Source organism: Molothrus ater, chromosome 2 (assembly GCF_012460135.2).
Source record: "Molothrus ater isolate BHLD 08-10-18 breed brown headed cowbird chromosome 2, BPBGC_Mater_1.1, whole genome shotgun sequence".
Classification (NCBI taxonomy): Eukaryota; Metazoa; Chordata; class Aves; order Passeriformes; family Icteridae; genus Molothrus; species Molothrus ater.
In genome coordinates this window covers 89,956,780-89,981,335 of record NC_050479.2, presented here as the reverse complement: position 1 = coordinate 89,981,335, position 24,556 = coordinate 89,956,780, and the positions used below count along the sequence as shown (strand labels likewise).

The 24,556-nt window shown below is 43.3% G+C and overlaps 1 protein-coding gene across 1 annotated transcript in view; it reads right to left on the bottom strand.

Annotated features, from left to right (window-relative positions):
* Positions 1–487: 487 nt before the first annotated feature.
* The window catches only part of TBX15 (T-box transcription factor 15), an 89,581-nt gene continuing 65,512 nt past the window's right edge, over positions 488–24,556 (bottom strand). Inside the window, exons 6-8 of the mRNA XM_036406789.2 lie at positions 23,667–23,731; positions 16,749–16,846; positions 488–2,839 (exon numbers count right to left, since the gene is read on the bottom strand). Of these exons, the coding sequence (XP_036262682.1) occupies positions 2,055–2,839; positions 16,749–16,846; positions 23,667–23,731 (948 nt within the window). The 3' untranslated portion in view covers positions 488–2,054. The remainder of the gene's footprint in view (positions 2,840–16,748; positions 16,847–23,666; positions 23,732–24,556) is intronic.

Sequence of the window (24,556 nt, the reverse complement as noted above, 5' to 3'; positions counted from 1 at the left end):
AGTAAGAGGCAGAATACAGTCAGACAGACTAGCACAGAACTGGGAATGGCATTGGTATATTTATCTTCCCTTGTAAAAACAAAAATAAAGAAATGCTTGCAGAATTGATCTTTAAAGGTCTTTCTACCTTTCTGGTACTTTTTCAGTTCAGAGGAAAAGAAGTTTATTGACAGAAGGAAAGCTGTAAACTCTGCAGCCATAACTTACAGCCAGGTTTAAAGGGGCTTCAGCCTCCCACAGCTTTCAGTATTAATGTCTCAATCTCATATTAGAATTACAGTGCAAATAAAAAACTGACATATTCCCCCAAATTGCAATTTAAAATTATTTTTATATTATAAATAAACTATATTGCTATTTTTAAGTATCATTGACTGTACTGACTGTGAAAAATTGTTCTGAAGAGCTCCTTCAATAATCAAAATAACATTTTGAGACACTTGCTGTGAAGAAGACAACTTACAAACTCCAAGGACTAAATTTTTAAAATACTTGAGAAGACAGAATTTTTTATTTTTATTGCAATATTGCCTGGACTTCACAATTTGGCACCATATCTTCACCCCTTCTGTTGTGCGAACATATGTGGCAGTATTTTTAAAATGTCTGTCTCTAGAAAACCACTGAGGAAGCCTCACAGACAGAGAAGAACACAGAAGGAACAATTGCAAAGATTTATTTAGCGCTTTCTGTGCTTGGCACTTAGAAACAGAGTTCCGTGCATAGGGCAAATCTTTATACAGCTTTTTCTTCATACATATTTTACATACCATTTTTATTGCCCTCTTTTATATTCATAATATTGAATACCCCACTAGGCATATAAATACATTTATCTACAACACCTCACAACAACTCTCAATAATATCTGTATTCTGTTACTTGGTATTTGCATTTTCACACAACTTAAATGCATAGCTTGCACCAAGCTACAATTGTTTTCTTATTTTTAAAGGATTTGAAGAGAAAAAAAGGGAAAAAAAAGAACAAGGGAAAAAAAACAGAAAAGAAGATGTTAAAAGGCAATGATCTATTTGGTTAAGCAGAGACCATGTGGCAGGTGGAAGGTTGGCAAATACTCAACCACACTGTTTCTGAAATGCTAATGGTTTTCTACGGCAACTCTCGCATGCAAGGTCAGCTGCACTCCTGTAGAACTCTCTTTTCTCATCACTCTTCCCCATGAGCTCAGTCTGGACAATTTCTTCCCAGTGGGATGAGTGCTATGGGAGACACACATTCCCCACAAAGGCTGTCATCCATTCCGTTTCGCTGCATTACTTCCAGTCAAGCCAACAGGAGCTGAGCCCCCTCCCCTCATTCACCTTTCCAAAGTTCCATCCCCACTTCTGTCTGAGGCTCATTTGTGAGCTAAAACTTTTCTCTCCTCTCTCTCCCACCTTCATCTGCAGGCTGGGTGCTGGTGAGCTCGACCTCCATAAAGAAACAGCCGGTTGGGCAGAACCATGGTGAGAATGAGAAACCTCTTCAGAAGAAGATCCAGCCCCACAGCGCCATTCCTGTGCTACAGTGGAAGGAAGACCCACAGGCCTCGCTGGTTTCAGAAATGGCCTGAGCCACTCTGGCAGTGAGGAACTGTCTGGGAAGGAGGAGGTCTTTAGAGCCTTGGCAGCGCAGCCTCAGAGGATGAAGCTCTGGGAGACTGCCCTTCTTCAACACTTGGAGGAGACAGCACAGGGAATGGATCCCTCCACGCTGAAAGCTCACACTGCCTAAAGTTAATGCAAAATTCAGTAAATTCAGCTGCTTCTCTCCAGCTCCTCGTTAAAGTCATGCCCTCTTTTCTGCAATGTCCAGAAAAAGCAGATGCTGCGTGCCAGTCTGGAGGCCCTGGGCTACAACAAGCTGCGATCGCTGTCAGTCGAGGCTCTCCAGCAGGTTCTGGGGCACACACCTAGATGGCTTATGTTCTTGTTTATCGTTACAATACTAGTTCCACTATAAGTTTGAAGGCAAAAGAGTACTGGGATGGGGTCACCCCTGGGAAGGATGAAGGTCCAGCTGCCTTCGATGCCAAGGAGAGGCAAGGCTTGTTAGACCATGGGCACAGACATCTGTGAGGAGGAGCCCTGGACCGCTCCGTACTGCCTGTTGTCACAGGCGGCCGCCGTCTGCTGGTTGCTGGAGGGAGGGCTGATCATGTGCATCCCATGATCCATCCCTGTGGAAAGGTATTGCCTCTCTCCAAAGGCCCCACTGGAGGGGGAAGAGCAGAGTAAAGTGCTTTGGGAGGTGGTGAGTTTCTCTGGGCTTGCCGCCAGCCTGGGGGAAGCAGGGAAATTGTATCCATAGAGGTTGTAGGGATTGTGCAGGGAGAAGGCATTGTAGGAGCTCTGCTGCATGTGGCCGCCACCAAACATGTGTGAAGAGGAGGAGGTGGAGGCAGGGTTGCCTGCTTGCATGACATACTGAAACTGGGAGCTGGGGAAAGATCCCAGCTGGCCACTGTACGCCTCCATCTTGCTGTTGCTGGGCAGGGAGGAAGGAGCCGGCATTCCTGAGATCAAGGAGGGAGTCCTCTGAGGCATGAAGGTTTCGGAGGGCTGCGAGGCAGAAGCGCTGCTGCTCTGCAGCCGGTTGTAGCCCCCGTCGCTCAGCCCTGGGTAGCTCTGCAGCGCTGCCATGTTGCTTCTGGCGCAAGGAGGATAATCAGACAGGTTGAGGTTGCAAAGCTGACTCTCTCGGCAGCCAACATTGAAAGTGTTGGGGGCCAGATGGAAGGCTGGAGGAGAGCAGGATGGAGAGAGAAGGTGAGAAGAAGCGGATGGTGATGGGGTCCCCGTGCTGGAGGTGGTTGGGGATGTTCCTGTGCTGCCTCCTGCAAAACAAAACACATGGGAGGATGTTCAGCACCCAGAACCACATCTGCAAAATGAGACAGCCTCATTGAAAAACAGCTTAGTTCAATAAAGAAGCAAGGGTGGTAAAATGGCCACTGAAAAACTCAGCATTTCTTGGCAAGGGCCCTCGCTTTATTAATAGCATCCCTCAGTCTTTCCTTCTGCTTTTTTGTTACAACCTTGGATTTCAACAGACATTTTATTCCCTTTTAAAATGGGAGAGGGAAGCAAGCCTGCCACAGAGTAACCCAAGGCATTGGGAAAAGCTGCAAGGAACGATGGCTCCGTCAGTCAAGAGATCTGCCATTTCCAGGCATAGTTATCTTTAGGGGGGGGGAAAAAAAAAGGTAATTTGGTAATTTCTGCTCTCTCCTGGTCTGCAGGAAGATCCCCAGTCAGTGAAGTGTTTGGTCCCACTGCAAACACGCTTTATCATCTGCCTGGGGGCTCGTGGTGGGAAGTGGCTGAAAGCGTGTTGGACTTTGCACTATTCAGCATTTTTGTCAGCTGGCTCACGGTGCAGCAGCACTGATTCAAGCCAGAAGTAACACTAAAATGAAGAGACACAGTTTCAAGCTATATCCTGCTCCACAGAGTGCAGAAAGGGGACGTGTCAGGATTTTCAATCATGCGCACAAAATTTAAAAGGGATTCCATATGTTGTACCACAGATGTTAACAAAATACTGATATATATGCGTGTCAGTAATATCAGCGCCTTATACAATATTTATGCTACGAATGATGGAATTGACCATTCTGCACAGCAGGGATGCTCACATGTTCTGACCTGGGAAAATAATACTGTGTAATACTACCAAGAATGGTAGCAAACTGAAAGTAAATGTTATGAAAAAGAGATGGCACAATTTTGAGCTTAAGAAGTGATTATTTATAGGCAACATTCTGAATTGGAGGAAGCTTCCTTGAACAACAAGGAAAATTAGTTCTGTGCCTAAAAGAATTCAGTTTTCTGATGTGAAAACTTTTATTTTCATTTGGTTATTCTTTGTAAGAGATTCCCTTTCTGCATTAGTAAAGTGAAGACTCTTGTAAAAGGAAGACTCTTGTAAAAGGACCAAAGAAGTACTGGTGAAAAAATTTGACCAGGGAATAAACAGACCCAGAGGAGCTGGGAAGCAGCATTTCCAACAAGGTAGAAAATTACAGATGAGAGGCAAAGGGAATTGAAAAGACAGTGTTTGAATGGGCAGGTGAAATTTCACCAAGGCAGAGATTGCACACTGAGGATCAAAAATAAAGGACAACTTTTTCTTGTATCATCTTACATGGAAAAAATCCAGCAGGATTTTGAGACCAATCTAGGTCTGCTGCTAGAAAAAAAAAAAAAAAAAGAAGAGTTTAATGCAGTGTTGCTTGATGAAAAGAGAAAAAAGAGAATAGGTGATGCCAGGTGTTAAGAGATGCACTAGAAAGATGTGTTCTGTGTCAGTATATGATGGTGAGAATGAAAGTGAGATTATATCTGACTCTTTCTGACACATCTAGGGTGAAATAGAATGGGGAGAGAAAACCTTGAGACAGTAATAATATTTGCGATTTTTTTTTAATTTTAATTTTTTTTTTTAACCCAGATTCATAAAAAATTAAGAAAAACAGCACTGGGTAAGCACAGCCTGAAGTGATTGCTGTTGACCCAGGCAACATTAACAAAAGGCGAATTTCTGTGTTGCCAAGTCAGAGTAGTCATTCCCATTACTAGCCATGGGGAGGAATGTTTACCAGTTATTGCTGAGCCACTGACTCCTTTTGTCATTCATTCCAAAGCATAAAAGAGAAGCATTGCATCAAGTCTCCATTAAAGTAAATGAGAGAAACTGAATTTTCAAGTGCCACTATGGACTCTGCTTTCACTTCTTAACAGTACTGATATGCTCAAACCTGCTCACATATTTTAGCTCCAGAGTTCAAAGGTTTGTTGTGTTGTCTAAGTTTCTAATTTAGCATTTATTTTAAAGGCAACACCTTCCTGGTTCATTTAATGTCTCTGTCAGACAACCTTGGGCTATTTTGGCTGTGGTAAGTAAAGATGGCACCTCCTTCAGCCTTTGTCCCTATCTCTCTTTCATAGGTTGTCAATATGCAATAGGGTCAGCAGAAGGGAAGGTTGGCTTTTACACAAGTAGTTCCACTCCAGCCTGTTTTAGTTGAAATTGCTGAAAAAGGTGAGATTGAACACAACTACAGACAATATTTTTTGTTAGCCCTGCTGTAAAGAGCACCTCTATCAGGGAGAACAGGCAGACAGCTGAATCCATGTATCATCTTCTAGTTATCCAAGACCAAAATACGGAGATCAAACAATCACAAAGCAAATACAGCACAAAGTGAGGTGTATTTAACCCACAGTAATCCTGCTTTTGACTCTTTACACCATTTATTTCATTAACAGACTGCAGAAAGTGACTCCCTTGCTTACAATGTCTGGAGAATAAGTGAAAATGCATATGTATGCATGTATGAGTATTTAATGATCTGTTTGAAATAAAATATATAGATAAATTATTAAATACAATGTCTTGATTTCAGTCTTCCTTTGCCCCAGAGCTAAACTTTATCAACTCAGTAGGAGAAAAGTGCACACACCAGTTACCAGGGAGAGATGTCATATTAGTTACCACTGTAAAGAGCCAACCCTGAGTTCCCTTGCTAAACTGAACAACCAGAGTTACAAAGCACAGGTTCAGACTGTGAATTCCTACCTATTCCTGATTTTTCCAAATCTGTTTGCTTACAAGAATTTTCTAACAAGCAAGTTCTTAACTTTGCCAAGCTTGTTTTGAAACTTTAAAGCTTTATGTTTTCTTCATTTTTTTCCTATTAATTCTAGGATTAATATTTGAAGCCTTGAGTTTTTAGCATGTTCACAGATATGGATATATCACACTCTCACTTTCTCTAGAGGACATATCACAGCCTGTGACTTACATGACTGTCAAAGATACTCAGAAGACAATCTAGAAAGAATATAGAAGTGAATCCTTCATCCTGCTTGGTGGAATAAGGATCCTTAAAATGTGAGAGGAGGGTACAGAGAGATCTGCTTGTATAATTTGCATTTAAATTGGGGGTCATTGGACTTTATTCATCTGCTGAGAAGCTACAATCCAGTTGTACCCATAACTGAGGCTTTGGCTACACAGAGTAAGTTTTGCTTGTTAGCAGTTTCAAGGGTTTCTTAATGGTTCCAAAACTGAGAATTGCACATTTCGGTCACCTCTACATTGCACATTTGGAGGTCACCTCCAAAGAAGGATTGAGTGATTCTGCTTTGAATAATCCCTATTTGCAGGCAAACAGGAAAACCCTGAAGTAACAACACAGCAGTTAAGAAACAGAGTAAAAAAGATTTTTCTTTTTCTCTGTAACTTCAAAATGATGAGGAGGTAAGAGATCCATCAACGTGAGCAAGTACCAAACCTGACAAGTCTCTTTCAAGAATGCTTTGCTACCAATGCCAACCACAAGCACAGGACATGCCACACTTCTGCTGCAACAGAGCATAACGCAGAAGCAAGAAGTTCCTGATCATTTGCAGAGTAATCTTTACACCTTTAAGTGGAACAGGAAATAATACAAAGCAAGGCCTGTCTCAGGTCATTCTCTTCAGACCAGCTCCACTCTTCTCTGAAGGACATTTCTTAGCCACCTTTGCTGGCAGCCCCAAGTGTGGGCCATACACAACCTGGACTTTTGTGAAGTTATAACTTGGTCTATAGTTGTTACAAAGTCAGCCAAATACCCCTAGAGATGGCAGCAAGCCCAGTAAATATATCCACACCATACCACAGTCTTGGAAAAACAGATGTGTGTGTCATTTCAATGGAAGGCATGGATAGAAACCAATCTAGTTAAACTGATACACAAAACTATGTTAGGTCTGGTTTAAGTCAACTGAAACCACATTTAAGCAAGAATAAAATGAATCCCTCGATAGTTGCCCTCTGTTCCTTTTCTCTACCCACCATTTCCCCTGGAAATAATTGCCAACACCAAAAGTATTTACCAGCTATGTCACAGTATCTCTCACCTTCACACTTACCATCACTCCAGAGTGATTAATTACTATTTTGAACAGCCCCTAGAAGATAATTTTTTGGCTCTGCAGGCATTGGTTCCACATATGTGCCTTTATTGAGCCACATTTGTATAACATAGAAGGCTCAGAATTTCAAAGGCCCCTCCTTTGTATCTGAACCCTGCCCCACATGGCAGGGGAAAGTGTCTGTCCTTCACAGTGTCCTGCTATTCTGTCCAGAGTTTAGCCAAGCAATGCTGTCATCTCTGGGCATACAAGTGATAACTAAATTGACCTTATCAAAAGGACAGAAGCATTTTCTATGAGGGGAACTGGAGAATGATCAAGTGCAAGAGAAGTCAAAATTTGCAAACTGGTACTGAGAAGTAGGGAAAAAGAAGAATGAAATCATGGTGGAAGACAGGGAGACCATGTGGAAAGGGTGGGATGTAAAGGCAAACCTTCCTTTTCTTGACGCTCTTGTGACACTGAATAGAAATGCTGTCTGTGCACCAGTGTCAGGTACATGCCCACAAGTCTTAGGGAAGAAATTACAGCTTTTCCTTTGGGTATCAACAAGAGGTGCCATTAAAATACCACCTCAAATAGCTTATGACTGGCATTTCCTTCCTGTCACATGTCCATCTATGCCACATTAATGGTGCTGTCTTCCTGTATGTCCCAAATAAACCCTTGCTTTTGCTTTTACCTAGACTGAGCTTGTGTTGAGGACAATTTAAGGGCAAACTGCAGCCCAAACATACATAGTCCATAAGGTATGATGTGCCTTAAAATGAGGGGTTGGAATATTCTGGAAACATTCAGCGTGCCAGGGCATCTGAAATCCTACAGGGACCTCTTCCACAGAAGGCAGATCACGTAGAGAACTTCTAATACTGCAGTGTAGATGGAAAATGCATCTGCCAGCAGCCAGCATTTGCCAAAGGAGCTTTCTGGCAACAGCAAGATAGTGGGGAGAGCATCAGTGCCAAGGGAGTCTGAAGCAACTGTGCATGGAAAATTTTCTGGGATCTCTCTTACAAATGACACCATACTATTCACTTGACCCTCAACTTATCCCAACCTCCTTTATCTGAAAGGTGCACATAAATCAAACTTTGGACTCCGCTACCAGCATATTTTCCTTGGTAATGTTTCCAGGCGTTGGATGCTACCATCACCTACAGTGGCTCCATAAAAACCTCTTGGTCCCTGAAGCCCTTGCTCAGTGCAGAGCTGCCTTCAGCACAACATACCTGAACAGGAGTGCCTGTGCAATGGTAGAGTCTCACCAGACAGACAAGAGCTTTAAAGAAGTTTGGACAACTTGGTCACAGCCTGCAGCTCTCAGCGTGGCTGGTCTCACACAGGGGTGACCTGGTATTCACTGTCACATTGCAAACAGATGTGGCTGCACGTCCTCAGAGTTTGTGCTTTACTTTCTGACCAGGATGGGAACAGCAAGATGGTTTGTCTTGAGATTTTATGTTTGGATGGGTCAGGCAGCACAAAGCTATTCTTTGAATGCAAGAGCTTTGCCCACTCCCACCTACAAGCTGGTTTAGCTTGTGGCCAGACATGAACCACAGGGTCAGCAGGTCAGCCAGGCCTGCAGGCTGTGCTGAGCCCACAGGACACTGTCCAGCCCACAGCCTCAGCCAGGCCATCTCCTTCCACCTCCATATGTGAACAGGACCTGATGCTTGGATTGATAGGTGCATAACCTCACCTGGAGGAGCCACAGACCCTCTTCTGACACCTGCCCAAGATGTTAGCATCTTCATCATATGATAGGCATGTATCCAAGCACCTGGGGGTGCAGAAAAAAGGGACTGTGGCCACCAGTCATTCACCTGGCTCACAACTCTCCTCCTGGCACTTAACTTGGGCAAATAAGTCCTCCTGAGAGGTAGTTTATATTCACTTGGGCACAGAGCCATGCTAATGCAACTCTCCATCTTTCCAAATGTAGCTGGCCAGGAGCTGGCATGTGTCTGGCCAGCAAGGAGCACAGAGGAGCCTGCCCATGCAGATGTACTCCAAGTCATTTCTGAAAGGTCTGGTTTTTGTGAGGACTCTACAGTCTTGAATACATATAAACAGGGTCTTTCTAAAACACAGGAAAGAGCAACTCTTACCAGTGTTTTGCAGTGTCCTATCCTCAGACACAACAGTAAATAAATGTAATGGCATGTATGCAGGAAAACAAATTTGAACAGAAAGGTAAATCCTACTACCATTCTGTGCACTTCCACACACATGCACACTAAGTATGGCATATGAAATTCACTCTCTGCCTTCCAAGTCACTTCACCTTTGGTCGCAGAAGAAAAATTAAATTTTTTAATTGCCCAAGGATAGGAATCTGAGGGAGTTATGAGGTCAGGAGGGAGGGTTTGTGCAGATTGCCAGGCGGTCTGACAAATAGATTATGAGGCCAGAGTGTGCCACTGTAACCATCTGATCTCATGTCCTTTTGGAGCCAGGCGTAGCACAAACCTGGATCCATTTCTGCTTCAAGCAGCACATGCCTCAGTCCTGCTTGATGCCTTCAGACATCTAAATGCCACAATATCAGGTGTCACTCCTGCTCTCACCTATCATGGCAACTTTTTCTTTGCAAGTATAACTGGCAGCCCAAGGTCTCTGCTCCCAATCCTAGCTTTCCAAAATTCAAACCTAAAACCTCCAGAAGGACTGAGACATTCTTCATCACCATTACTACCCCTCTGAGTTCCCTCACCACCTTGGAAAACTGAATGGCTTTGATGCCTGTTCCTTGTCTTCTCACCAAGAAAGGGCAGGGCCACCTGGTCTGTGACATGCTGGACTCTCTCTTCACTCCTTCCCTATTTTTAGGAATGAAAACTTCCCACTTTCATGGGAATGAGAGCCATTTCTGTCTTCAGAGAGTGTAGCTGCCTTTTTTCTCTCTAGAGCCCTTGGCCAATTATCAAATTATGAATCCGCTGGTAAAATCTTTAAAAGGCCCAAATGAGACTCAACTCCTATTGCGTGCCAAGTTGCTGGGTTGTAGAGGAAACATAAAGAGTGCTTTGTAGTTCTTTGGGATACAGCTCACAGAGCACATAAAAAAAAGAAGATAATTACAGCAATGGATTTAAGGGGGAAAGTATGTACTGTATGGCACAAAAGTGAGGAATGAAAGGAAATTTTGGTTAAGGTTAGCAAATTATAGAGAAGGACTTTTTAAATAAGTTTGCCTCAAATTACAAGAATCATTGGAATTAATGGTAGATCTAGAACAATTCAGAATAATACTTTACTTCCCCTTACATCTTACAAATTTCTTCTAGGCAGACTGAGCAGTCAGAAAGTTTTATCTCTAACTTGCCTCAGTCATCCTCCAAGAAAAAAAATATTTTCAAGATCTAATGGTAAAAACCGACCTTCTTTTCTAATGTGGACAAAGAGTATGATTCAGGAGATGTGATTTTCATTCCCATCCATATCCAGAGCACCAAGACAGCTGAGGAAAAACATTGAAGTACTGCGGCGAGTTCAAGGAACATGTAATTTTTTATTAATAAGAAAATTATGTGCAACTCTTAGGAAACCATTCAAATCTTCAAAGTATCATTGCCCACCTCTAGTCATTCATGTGAAATCTGAACACCACTCAGCAGATAACAAAGAGTTAGGCTTCAGTCACTGGAACTCAGGGTAAACACCTCTCTGGAGTAACAGAGCACTTCAGGCTCCTTTCAGATCATTGGGAAGTGGCACAGGCTTTGACTTCCAGCTCCCTGTGTCACATCTGGGAGGGCATTTTAATTTCCAGTGATGCGCCAAAAATGTTCCTTCTCTTAAGAAGAATGATCTGCAGCTCAACCTAGAAGAAGCTGGACAGTACATACTTCCCCCTTAAATCCATGCTGTATTTCCCTGGTGCTTTGTTTAAATGAGGCAATCTACGAGCCATTGCAAGTATGTAGCAGAAACCAGCGCTTGATCCCAATAACTCTGGCAACAAATGCTCTGTTTCCAATCTCCTCTTCAAGGTCAAAAGAATCAAGCAGATAATTGGGTCCACACCCAGCTATCTGACCTCTGCCAATAGCCTAGACTGTTCGCAATTGATTTTGAAAGGGAAGCAGAATCCAGATTATCCTGGTGGCGTTGCTGACAGAACTGATGACTGCCTTTGGGAGACGAGGGACCAATCAGATGAATTTGTAGGTGGTTCAACCTCCCTTGGCATAAACAGCTCCACTCTTTTGGGAGACACTATTTTTGGGGTCTAGGATCTCAGATAGAGCCAAAAGGATCTTAACAGTTATATACTTCTTTCTACCTCCAGGTGCCTGTGATGCCTTCAGATGAAGTTCTGGAGGGCTCATTCTTCCTTCCACTTGACACCAGTACACACTTGTGTATTCAGGATTTTGTTTTCATATGGGTGCAATCAGGGCACCTCTCTGAGCACCACCCCTATGGGGGAAGAGTATTATACTGAATAAGTTACAGGCAGTACAGACAAACTTTGGCAAGAGAGAGGTGATGCCTGCCCAGAAAGGGTAATGTTTACAGACAGAGAAGCTGGAAAAGCAGCAACAACTCAGCTCGGGGTATCTGTCTCACATCTGCTGATAGCCCATGCAGACTTAGGGTCTGTCTGGAAACATTGTTGCTACAAGAAAACATTGTTCCTTTCCAGCACTAAATGAGACCTTTGAATCTCTTCCACACCGAGGAGAGGGAGCCTTTTGTGCGTATTCTTGTTGACACAAGTCTGCAGGGTTAAGATATTCCCCTCTCAGAAGTGGACAGTGGGACCTGTACTCAATCAGTTTGTACATGCATGCTGCTTTAGAGCTAGCACCAGCTGTCTCACCAGCAAGGAACACAGCCCTTTTTCCCTACAGCACCCTTGTAGATGATTTCCAACGCTGATCTCAAGAGCCATTAATGCCAATTTTGCAGACCCTCTAGGAGGTGTGCTCTCTACTCTCTACCTCCTGTCCAAGATCAATGCAGATGCTCAAGCTGATGGAGAAGAGGTTGAATCTACTGCATCTACCCTTAGTTGGATCCCTGGCAAAAGCACTTTTTCAAGAAAAGAGCCCATTTGGAAGGAAAGCTGCCCTGAGAGCTGACCAGTCATGTTTAAGATGTTTGACTCTTGTGGATTTGTTATTCATGCATCAAAACAATAATTTAATGACAAAGTGAATTTTTATGTGCTGCAAGCCTAGTGATAGATCACATCATGTGACTGTCACATTGGTCCTGAAGTTCTACTTAGGAGGTACTTCTTCCTACCAACTGCCAGGGTAGCTTTGATTTCATTTCTTGATAAGCCATCGGCTTTTGTAGGAAGGATTAGATACTCATCACTCTTCTAATACTGCCGTTTTAGTCTCTATGTCCTCACAAAACTTAGAGTCACTGATAATGATCTGCTCATCACCATATCATGTGGGAAACTGGATATCACAAATGAGCCAGCAACAGCTCTTTTTACTCTTAGTGACATAATGCAGAGTTACTGGAACTCTGATTTTCTTTTTTTCTCTCCCTCTTTTTTTTTCTTTTTTATGTTCCCTTTTTAAATCAAGAAACCGAGCCACAAATTTTTAATAATGAGAATCTGGATGAGGTTCAATCTAAATTTTGAAAACATATTCCAATTAAAGGCTTTAATAGATTCTTGGCTTTCTGCACGTCTCACTGCCATATGCATTCAATAACCCCAAGCCCCCTTTCTCACCAGCAGTAAGTAGACTGCAGTGTGGGTGATACCGTTCCCCAGAAGGTCAGCTGCTCCTGGATTGCCATTTTTGGAGTATTTCGTGCAAAGGTTTTTCTCAGGGGGGGCTTCTTTCTTTCAAAGCTGGCTGCAGATCTGCTGTGATTGTGTCCAGCCTGGTGCTCACTCTTGCGAAGCTGCGGATACTTTTGGATTACGCACTCCAAAAGAGAGGTTTTGTTCTCAAGCCAGGGGATTTCGCTAAGAGTAGCAGCATGTTCTTTCCCTTGGTGGGACAACATGGTGACCACTCAGGTCACAGACCTGCCAGGACTTGCTGATGTGCTGCCCTTCAATGCAACACGTGCAACTAAAGCTCATGGACCACAGGACTCAGCTGCAGCAGGTATCTGCCACTGGGTGCAACATCAAACCCTCCAGTTTGCCTGGCAGCTGAAACCCATCATTGTGCAGATTAGAAAGTTATTCAATCCCTGCATGAAACAGCTGCATCCAGCACACCAAGTATCGATTTTGGTGTGTCCCTTGCTCCACATAAAGCTTAGGCCAAACAAATGAGCAAAGCACTAGGATGTAGGTCAAATGGCAGAAAGGATAATGTGGAAAAAATTGTAGTATCTTTAGATAATTGTATCACATAGATGTGTCTGGAATACTCTGTGCAGACTTGTATTTAAAGAAACTATTAAGAATCTGGAAAAGTTCCCACTAAAAGATAAATTAAATTATTGGTTCTATTCACTTTGAGTGGCACAGAAGGGGGAGATAAAAACCTGTAAACAATTAAATGTATGAAGAAGGTGGATGAGGGGAAATTTGTCCTTAGCTCTTTAACACCCCACAAAAAGGAATAAGCATTTAGTTAGAGCAGAAAACTTGAAGTCTCTTGAATGAAGCATGTTTGCATGCTTGCAGTTTACCAAGAAATCTCTATTGCCCTTGCTTCCTCTGTCCCCATCACTACTGACCATTTTGCAGTATTTTTGGGGTTTGTGCCTCTTAGGAACTGCACTAATTCATTTAGCTCTGGATAAGTTAGTGCTGGAACCAGACTGCAGAGTAATACCAGGATTGTCCTTACAGGAGGGCATATTTGTAGTTGTCAGCTTGGAGATCAGTCAGCTCCTCATTTCAGAATATACACTAGCTTTTCGAAACTGGCACATGTGGCAGTAAATTAAATGCTCTCCAAAAAATCATCACATTTATACAGTTATTTTTATCAGTCAAATCTCTAACCTGGCCAAATAATTCAGTTGGATTTGTTAGGCAATACTATCTTGGAAAATTCAGGTAGCACAGAAAAATTTAGCTTGAAAGGAAGGAAGACACCATATTTATGCTGCTGATGCCCCAAACTTTTGCCCCTGAAAGTGTAATTTTTCCTGTTACAGTAGGATGAATCCATCTCTAGAAAATCGAAACTGAATTCCACAGTTCCCACAGGGAAACTGTTACAGCACATCCTTAAACTTAATGTAACTAGAACCTACTGTACTTTTTCCTATCACCACAGACAGTATCTTATTTTAGTACTTTTATCTATTCCCTCTCTCCTCATAGGCTGGATAACCATGGCTTGCTCCTCATCAGTCCTAGGCATGTGGCCACTCTTGCTGCCCTCATCTCATCTCTCTGCAGGGAGAACTCACTCCTCTTTAGCTGCAGTGCACACCTCTACTCCCAAAAGTCTCCCGTAGCCCCCAGGCAATTTCCCAACATTTCAGAGGATAAAAGGAAAGCTTGCATGTCCTCAAATGTTTATTCAGAAATGTCACATATCCACCCAGCTTTGATGAAACCAGTGGGATCTGGAATTAAAATATCAGTTTATGAAACCAAAAAAAAACCCCTTAAAGTTTCTAATTCACAAATATATAAAGGTATGAGATGACACCATGCAGCTCAGAGCACTGAAGCTCCAGATGAGTGAGGAGGAAACGCTGGGGCAAGTCACATCTATGTAAAATCTCAGAGGATCTGAGGTTCAATGGCTTATGCTGATGTCAGCTCTTAAACAACAGTGATTTACTCACCTGTCACCCAGTTCATGTGCTTGAAAGCAAGGAGATGAAGAGGGGTGAGCACGATATATCCTGGTTGTCTTACATTTGGAGGGAGGAATCACATGTGGCTTAAAGCCACCTCAGCATTTTTTTCTCTTTCTGTAAGCAATTCCAAGGACTCCATACCAGCATGTTTGTCCTTGCCTTAGGGGGCTGTCCCAGCAGCCAGAAATTAAAATAGAGCACGTTTGTACCTTAGCTTTCCACCTGTTTTTGAGACTGGGGTCAGCTTGTTACAGCAGTTATCGGAGAGATGAGCACTATGAGGGTTGGAATATTTCTGATTTATTATTTCACATGGCTAAATGCTGAGCTCAAAAACCCTTTTGTAACAAGTTGTTAGGTTTTGAGATCAACCTGTAAACACAGCTTCAGTTAAGGGCTGCCCTAGGCTTTATTGTCTCTGGTGCAGTGGTGGTGGTCCACACAGGGCCTGCTGGTTACAGAGTACTGGCCTGCTTTCTGGCTTTTCAGCTGCCTAACTATATTATAACAAGCTAAAAATACATTAAATATTTTCCTTTCCTAATATTACCTTACCACGTAAGCAGTAGTTGGACCAGGCACTAGGATGTTATCTGATAACTGAGGGGAGGGAGGCAGGCGAGCCCGGATAGGGGGTGAGACATCGGAGAGAGGCTGCTTCAGTGACTGTGACCAGGAGGAGAGGCTGTTATGTTTCTATTTAGGTGGGTGATGAAAACATTTCTAAATCCTTGCTTTAACCCATCTCTGACCACGTGCCCCACCACAAGTGCTCCTCGACACAAGCCCCTGAGCTTGTGCAAAGTCCCTCCTGCCCCATGCTGTGCTGTTCAAGAGGAGTTGGGTGGTCAGGTGAAGACCATGCATGGGGAGTCTAACAGAGCTGACTGGAGGGTGCTCTGTCCTACTTCTGTGCTGTGCCATCAGAAAAAATATTTAGCAGATGACCTGGGCCCTGGGGTGTTGCATGTGGAACTGGCATGGGGACAGTCAACAAGCAAGAAGAGATTCCTCAGCTGAACACTCTTCTGATTCTGCCTCAGTGATGGGCAACCCCAACAGCCACCACTGCTTCCCTGCATCTTGAGGAGAACACACCATCCATCCCTAGGTGGATTCAAGATCTGGAGGGAAGTTTTGGGGGTGATGTCAAGACTGAATATGAGAGGCTGGAGATCTGCTACACAGGGCAGGCATTTGGTGTTGATTGCTTACCTTTGCTGGTGTCACATTTGAACACCATTTTGAATTGCTTCTTTTCTTGCATGTACATTGTAATAAAAAAAAAGTATCAGGCTGCTGCCTTGATAACTCTTTCTCAGTGATCACTGCTTTTAACTAGAAATAGCTGCACTAAAGTGAATGGGAAAGACCTACCTCTGCAAAAAGCAAAATAGCAACATGGCCTGAAACTAGAGATGAAAGCCCTACTTAACTAATGAGATATGTAAAGGGCAGAAGCTATGAAAAGACACAGCATGAACACTTGGCCTATCCAATAATTCCTCCCAGATTCTTACTAGCAGAAAGTGTCTCCAGCAAGGCCACTGTGTTTTGAAATCAGGGTAGCATGACCCCAAAGGGAGACATATTCTTGGTCTCCTAAAACTTCCAGAGGGCAAATCCCACCCCCACCCCACTACTTCCCCTTGTGTTTGCATACAAATGGCAAATGTAAACTGTAAATGGAGAACAACATGGCTGAGAATTTCCTCAGTCTTTCTGTGTTCTCTTCACATTTAACTCATGCTGTGTACTTGGGCTGATTTGCCCAACCCTACAATGCTTCCTGCTCCTCCTTCTAGCTCTTAGGACTCTAGCTCTTGGGAGACCAGGGAACCCAAGTGATTCCATTGCACCTCATAAGACACTGCCCACTGTTTCCATCCCCCTCTCTGCTCTGTATCCTCTCACTTCAGCCAAGACCTCGACAATGTGTGTGACATCCCCATTCCACTTGCTGGATGCACAGCAAAGTGTGTGCATTGCTGCTTTTATGTCCTCTTCTCCTGCTCTTTCTACAGGAGAAAGAGCAATCTCTTTCTTGCCATCTCTTTGTTCACTCACCTTGCTGCTTCTGCATGGTAGTGAAATCTTCAAAGGTGAGAGTGCGCACGGGGGGCCGCCAAAAGGCGTAGGTCTCCATGATGGCCTCCAGCCCTGTCCTGTGCAAAGGAAAGAAAATAAGGAGTGAATAAGAATGTCACCAGCTGGGGATACAGGCACTGAGGAAAGAAGGCTCTGACCTTGCTTGGCAAGCTGCCAGCAGCCACTGAAAGGTCACCTGGCATCTGTGAATTCCTCAAGTGAGTCTTCCCTCACAGGTGCTGACCACGAGAGTAAAATGAAATTTCCCCAGCCCAGGATTTCAAAAGTTCCTAGCGGTCTATAAATGCCTTTTTCCTTTCTAGCAAGAATCTCAAGCCTTCTGTCTGCTTTCCAGGGGACGCACGACTGTCAGCTCCTTAAGGCATACTCAATTTATCATTGAGTGGCCGTCCACAATTTTGGATAAGCTGTGATGCAAATAAAGAAGGCCTGGGACTCAGACTATGCAATTAGAGAGATTTTGTGAATTGCCTTTCCCTGCCACTTCACAGTTCTGGACACTGTTCCAAAGTGCTACGAGAAGCCATCAAAAAGGGAATCTTCTTGGTTTTGAACTTCGACTAGAATGTGTAAGATGCTCTTTCTAAAAGGTCAGTGATACAGCTGCTTTGGGTCCCTAACTCACCAAAAACACTTATCAAAGAGAAAAAAGCCAAAAACCAAGTGAGAATTTTTCTTCTTGAAAGGCTGAGGATTCAGATTTTTTCTTGTTGTCACCACAAACTCCTAGCTCTGCTGGAAGTCTCTTAGTGCCACAGGCTCAGTGAGGACACAGGTGTGTTATCAAACCCACTGGAGTTTCTTCCCAGGAAAAGCTCTCCTCAGTGGAAGTTGTACTCTGTTCCCCATTCCTCACCTTCCCCAGCCTGTTTTCCCACAGTAGGTTACAGCCCTTGCACTGACTGAATACCAGGAGAGATTCTTCATCAAATGCGAGAACATATCCCCTTTCAATGCAAAAGGCACAACATCCCCAGAGCTGCTCATCAGATGTTGAACTGACACTGGAGCTGCCTTTTCCTTCTGAAAATGTCTTTCTGCACATGCCTCCACTCACTCAGTTAACTTTCCAAAGTCTCCCCGGAAGCTTGGATGCTTTAAATACATTGGAGTTGGCAAACCAAACTCTGTATTTTAAGAGGAGGTTTAGAAGAGAGGTTGTTGCATGGTGTTTATTAGCTGCTAAGCTGTTAGAAGTAGAAACAGAAGACATCTTTGCATAGCAGTCTCACACTAGTGCTGAGCACATTACAACAAAACTATTTGGTTAATACAGTGGCCTCTGCCAGCTCATGGAGCTCAGATGCAACAAGGCAGGGCAGAATTTGAACCCATCGGCCAAGCTGGGCTCTGTGTGCAGAAGCTGCCCTTTGACTACTGGTACCACCCCCAGGATTTCCTCTGCTCCCTGTGTATGAAAGTCACACATGTTCAGACTCCATCTGCTTCTCAACACACACAGCCAGGAAGAGAACAGTACATTTTTGCAGCCTCAAGAAATGATCCCCAGCCCAAACACTGAGGGAAGACTTTCTGTATATCTGGGTACTGTATATCCAGGGGGCATAAAATGCCCTGAGCAAGTTGCAATGCAGCCAGACCTGTTGTTGAAAGGACTTGCCTTGATGATTAGAACCACGTAATGTATCAGAAATGCAGACTGAAATTTCCAGCTGTGCTACTCCAGCTGCTCTGTGTCTGCCACAGGATCGTGTGGGGAAGCAGGGAGGCTTCCCCACACTACTGAGAGCAGTGACACACAGTCTGGCTCAGTCCTTAGATCCCCAGGTGCACAACCTCACTTTGCACCAGCACAGCGCTCTAGCTCTCACAACTCACCTCCAGTGAAATCCAGTCCCTAATAGGAGGTGGCTCATGGAGGCAGTAAAAGTAGATTAAATCTATTACCCTTGCCTCTCCCTACATCATGATCAGCTCTTCAATTGACTCACGATTCAAGGTTTCTAGCTTTCCATTTAACACTTTCCCCTATATCAATACAATTCTCAAAGGCATCATATAATTTCTACTTCTAAAATAAAAGGAAAAAAAAAAGAATAGCCAAGACATAATAAAAAGAAGAAATAAAACAGTAAATTGGGAATAATATATTGCTTTCAAGGGTTGGACTTGACTCGTCTGTGGGCTGATAGGGGGTAAATGGCAGCACTGAGAGTGTCAGAGCAGCTTGTAGAGCTGCTCTATTCCTGCCCTGCATGTCAGAGGAAGGAAGGATGCCAACACCAACAGGGACCGACCTCCTCCTGCTCCAGGGGAGCAGCTCTACAACATGCCCCTTGCTGTGAACACAGCTCCTGCCACCCGTCCCCTTTCACACTGTGCCTGCTGGCAGCAACAGTGTGGCCTTGCCCTGCAAAGCTGAGGGCAGCGTGGTGTCACAGGTACCTGAAGAATGAATGTCAAACTCCACAGTTGGCTCTTCCTTCCCCAAATGTGAATCCTTTACTCCCACAAGTTTCCATATGTTGAACACGTGTATAAAATATCCTCTCTGAGCATGTGGGTGACAGAGCTCAAACTTATGTCCACTTCTCCTACGCACAAATTTAAGCCTCTATATACTAGATCAACCTTTTTTCCCCATTAGTTTGTGGGTTTCTTTTTTTTATCTTTGGTGTCTGGGTTTTGGAACTCTTTTTCTTCATGCAGAAAAAATGTTGAATGTTGTGGGTGTTTTTGAAACAGCTTCTAAGCAGAACACATCCTTACTGAATTTTCACATCCTTCTAGGTATCAGACAAGACCCATGAGATAGCACCTTCGTGTGCTAACCTGCTAGGCAGCTACCACACTATGAACGGAGTCTTGGAGAGGAAAAAACATTCATTCGTGCTAAAAACAACTCTTTGTTAGAAGGCACACCACCTTTGTGTACTGATTTTACAGCCCTAGCCCCAGCCTTTGTTCTGTCTGCGATGAATTCCTATTTTTGAAGGAAAATGTTGAGGGGATGAGGTGGGAATCAAGAAGTTTAATCCCTGTCAACTCTAATAACTGTCTCTCCTGTAGCAGTTCATGACATTGGTGTGCTCCCACAGTCAGCAGAAGTACTGGAGTGCCATTCTGTATGTGTGTTCCACCCCCTAACAAGGAAAAGGATATCCACCTGGCCAATGAAGAGACATTTTGGGACAATAATAAATGTTGACAAAAAAATAATTGTTTTCAGTGTTTCTGAAATGTCAGGAAATTTGGAGGGCCTTTGCTGAGGGTTGCTGATACCAAGTGAGCTGAACATTATCCATGTGGCATCTACTTTCTCTTCCAAGGAACTGCACTGAAAAATTAACTTCAAAATATCTATCAGGCCATAAACCCTTCCCTCTCACACCATCTTTATGAAGGAAGTAAAAAAAAAAATTATCAGAAGGTCTCACTGCCAGCATTTTTTTAATAAGGTCAGTGCTTTAAAAGGTATCCAAAATTTGCTCTCTCTTTTTCATTCATTCTTTTATTTTTAGTGCTATAAAGTTTTAATAATAGGCAATAAATGAAACAGTTCCATTGTCTGAAAAATGAAACGAGCTATCTGTGCACCTCCATAATCCATCCCATATGGCTGATCCTGCCATTTCCACTGCACACAGGATTCAGGCCATCATTTCATTGTTTGCTGGGGAAGCCAAACTATTGGCTCCAAGTGTCCTCCTGGCTCTCTTATCCTAGACAAAGCTCAAAGAGTACTTCCAAACAAACAACTTTTATTCACCTCAGCTGCCCACATCTGAAAGGAAAGTGCTGGCTTTTCCTTCAGCCTAGGGATTTTTTCTTCCATCACCCTGTTGAATTTCCTGACTGTTTTCCCTTCTGGCTTCCTCCTGGATAAGGAGCTGCTGCAAGCATCCCACTGTCAGATGAACTTTACCCAGTCTCTAAAAATAACCTCTGTGGCATTAAACCTGCACCCTCACCACCCAAACATTTGGCTAGCTGAGCTCCATATGTCAAAAACAGGTTTCTCAATCTCTTGAAGTTTAGGAAAGCAACCAAGTAATAACCTGCCTTATTCATACATTATGTGGGTATCCTTTCACCACCAGAAAACTTCTCTTTCAACATCAGGAACTTCTCTTGTTGCATTTCTACAGAGACTTTATGTGCTTTTGCAAAAAGTGAGGAAAGCCCAAAACTCAGATAGAGAGACTCTCTAATAAACATTAACTAGGATTGACCTTCAATCACAGGCTACCTCTGCCATCCAACAAGGCTCATGGTTAGATTCCCAAACTCCATTACTTAACATGGTTTGAGCACTCAAAGGCTGCTTAACATTAGCAAGCTGCTGAGCTGTTTTCATCCTTCCCTCTGAAACACCTCAGTGTTCCTTCTCCCAGCTCAAGGACTGAGGCAGTAAGGACTGGAGAGACACTCATGAAAATAAGTGACAGAGATCCAAGAAAGGAGCTGGGAAAAGATTGCTCCCTCATATGGGCACAGTCAGTCACACTATGATGGGGTATCCCCAGAGCAGCAGGGTTTTAGCAGCCTCTTGCACTGATGAAGGGAGATCACAGGAAATAAAGGGGCAGGCTGCATGCTGACAGAAGTGAAAGATTCAAAATGGAAGCTAGTTTTAAAAACAACAGTCGCCTCCACAATTTCTGCAGCAGGAGACAGCAATGAAACAATAACAATAAATAAGTGGAGGAAAAATATCCATCTCCATTTAATGGAAGAGCCTCAACATAAAGCAGAAAGGAAATATCCTAGGAAAGAAGTGGCTTAAGAGTTCCTTATCGTCCACCATGTCCCTGGGAGTTCTTTCCTCCATCCTTTCCTGGCCAATAACCATGGCTCTGACTCAGTATCCAATGTCTCTGGAATAGGATGTCCTGGAGTTGCCTCAGAATTCTGTGTCTCTGCCTCTTGCTGCTGCCACACCTTTATTTTTTCTTTTAAGTCCTTATACATAAAACCTTTTGAACATGACTACTCACTTGGCTGATTCACAAATGGCCCTTCTTCAAATTACCCTATTTCTTTTGCAAAGGAGAAATTTTCATTTTCAGCAGGACCTTCTCCAGCCAGTCTGAGGCATTGCAGTTGACTGAACTGTGGGAAGGACATGGGAAGTTGCAGAGTATCATAATTGTTTTTTGACCAGTGATCCTAATGAGATTACAGATTCACAAGGGAGAGAAAAGCCATCCAGCACAGTTAAGGAAAGTCCCATTCGAAAAGTCCTTTCCACACACAGCTTGGACTTCAATGCTTTCCTCCCTCCTATGGGAATATCTGTGTTAAGTGTCCTCTGGGAAGGAGGCAGCTGAGCATTTGTGTCCGCCTGTAGCTGACAACAGCAGTGCAACTGCAGCCAGACCCCTGCTTGTGAGGCAGGCGCCTGACTGCTATATATGCTTGCAAATACCTTTGCCTGTTTTTTTCTTCCTAAAGCCTCAGGCTGCTCCCTTTGATGTGTAATACCTTAAAGATTTTAATTCCTCTTTACATCAGCAGAGAGCCTTACTGAGCCCTCCCCACAGCTGCAGCCGTGTAGCAATTTCCTGCCCTTTCTTAAATCAATGAGCTACAGAGATCAGCAATTCCCAACCTTTTCAGGAAACTGTCCAAATTCACTGAGCTAGGACCTTATTAATGCCTTCCACATTAATGCAGCCCACCATGTACCTGGAACTGTATCAATCCCTCTCCCAAACCCAGCCCCCAGGTGCAGCTGTATCTGTGCACACGGGGAAGATCTCGTACCCAGGACACACTTTGCTTTCCCCACACAGGAGAGGAGAGCAGAATAAAAGTCACATATGCCTCAAGGAGAACTGATGATCACAGTGGGGATTAAATGAGAGTGGCAACATCTTCATGCATAAATTCAGTAAGATAACAGCAGAGGAGCTGAGCTCAGGTCCTTTGAATGTCTTCTTTGGGATGATGGAGAGAGTAGCACTGAAGTGAGTGGTGGAAAACACAGGGCAGCTGCTCATTCATGAGCACTGACCTCACCAAACCTCCTTATGAAGGAGACAGCAGTCCTGGTAAACACACACAACAGGAGCATGCAAGTAAAACTGAGTTACAGCACCCATGGGGACAGCAAATGAGGGCTATGCGCACAACTTTTACTCTGGTCTGCGCACTCAGAGCTTTGCTTTACAACCCTAGGCTTCTTGTAATGTAGTTATATATGTCTAATTGTATAATTAAGGTTTAAAGCCTTTGTTACACTGATTTAAAGGATACCTACATCATTTAGATCTGAAATATTTACATCTGCTGCACATTCTGCTGTAGGATACACGAACGGCAGAAAAAGTTGAAACTTTTTTGGATTTTCTTACCTTTTTTCGATAACTCTGTAACGTCTTTTACTAATACAGTGGGGGGATTGATTAAAGCTCCATTTTAACTACTGTGCTGTTAAAATATAATTTCTTCTTAATAATATTTAAGGCACTCTACTTAATTTTTCCATAAAAATCATGACAAAATTAAGCAACACAGTCAAAGTGAAACCATTGGACACCACTGGATAAAAATTGAAATTATTTGGAACTAGAACATTTTTTGCACTTTTATCCTTCACACCTATGAGAAACTTATTTTTTCTCCTAACATAAAGCAAGCATTTGCTCTCCAAGCTTTGGCATTACCTGTGAAAATTAAAATTTAAAAATGTCCTCCAGCCAACCTTACATGTAATAATGAATAATTCTTCTGCACAGTGTTAAGCTGTGACCTATTTGTCTGTTTTACAATCTGCAATCCCCTGTTTTTCTATCTCTGTTTCTCATTTTAAAATAAAAAAATACCTTTCTCAACCATAGACATTTGCCCTGTGCACTCACTAGGGAAAGGAGGGAAGAGATCAGTGAGGAAACACAAACAAGTTTCTGTTACCTGTTTCTCCCAGAATCTCTGAAACCTTTGGCAAAGGGGTTTCTGTCAATTTTTAATCTGGTGATCTAAAAGGAAGAAAAAAAAAATTAATTGATATTTTCAATTATTTTTCTTTCAACAAATGAAAATTGTGGATTATTTCTATTCTCATCCAAGCCACCCCTACAATGATCTTTCACACTTATTTCCCCAGACCTCTGTCAAATGTGCCCTTCCATTATCCACGAACAGATAATCTGCTTATCAAAACATGTCACCAGAGACAGAAATCATGGTAGCATTAGGAAACCTGGCACAGTGCTGGGGCTGAGAAATTGTTCCTGGAGTAGAAGTACACCAGGTGCAAAGCCCCAGGAGCTGTTATTTATCAATGGCTACATGGTTTGGGAAGCAGGCACTCTGCTCAAGTTTGGCTGCTATCTGAGTTATCTCAGCCTCAACACTCCAGATATCCAGAAGCTGGAGGCAACTCATGGACTTTCAAACAATGCTGAAAAGAAAAGCACAGGCTACAGCCCCCAAAAATGTTGGGTGGCCACCCAGTCACACATACAAGTTGCTGTTGTGCTGGTCAGCATCAAGGCAGCCCTCAAGAGTTTTCTGGTCCGTAAATTTTTCAATTTTTTTTCCCTCCTCTAAACAAAGGAGGTAGCAGCCAGACTGAGTGCTTTGGAGGAATCTGCTTTCCTGCTTTATTTTTAAGCATGAATTCTATGTTGGTAAGTACGGACTATAACACTGGGATCTTGACCTTGCAGCCTGTGGTGTTATACTCCCTGTTGGCTATTCCACAACCCAGTGTAGCAAAAGAGCTTCCCTCTGCCAGCCTCAGCTTGTCCTAAAGATTCTATGTTTGGAATGAAAGAAGAGTGAGATCTCCAGAACCTACC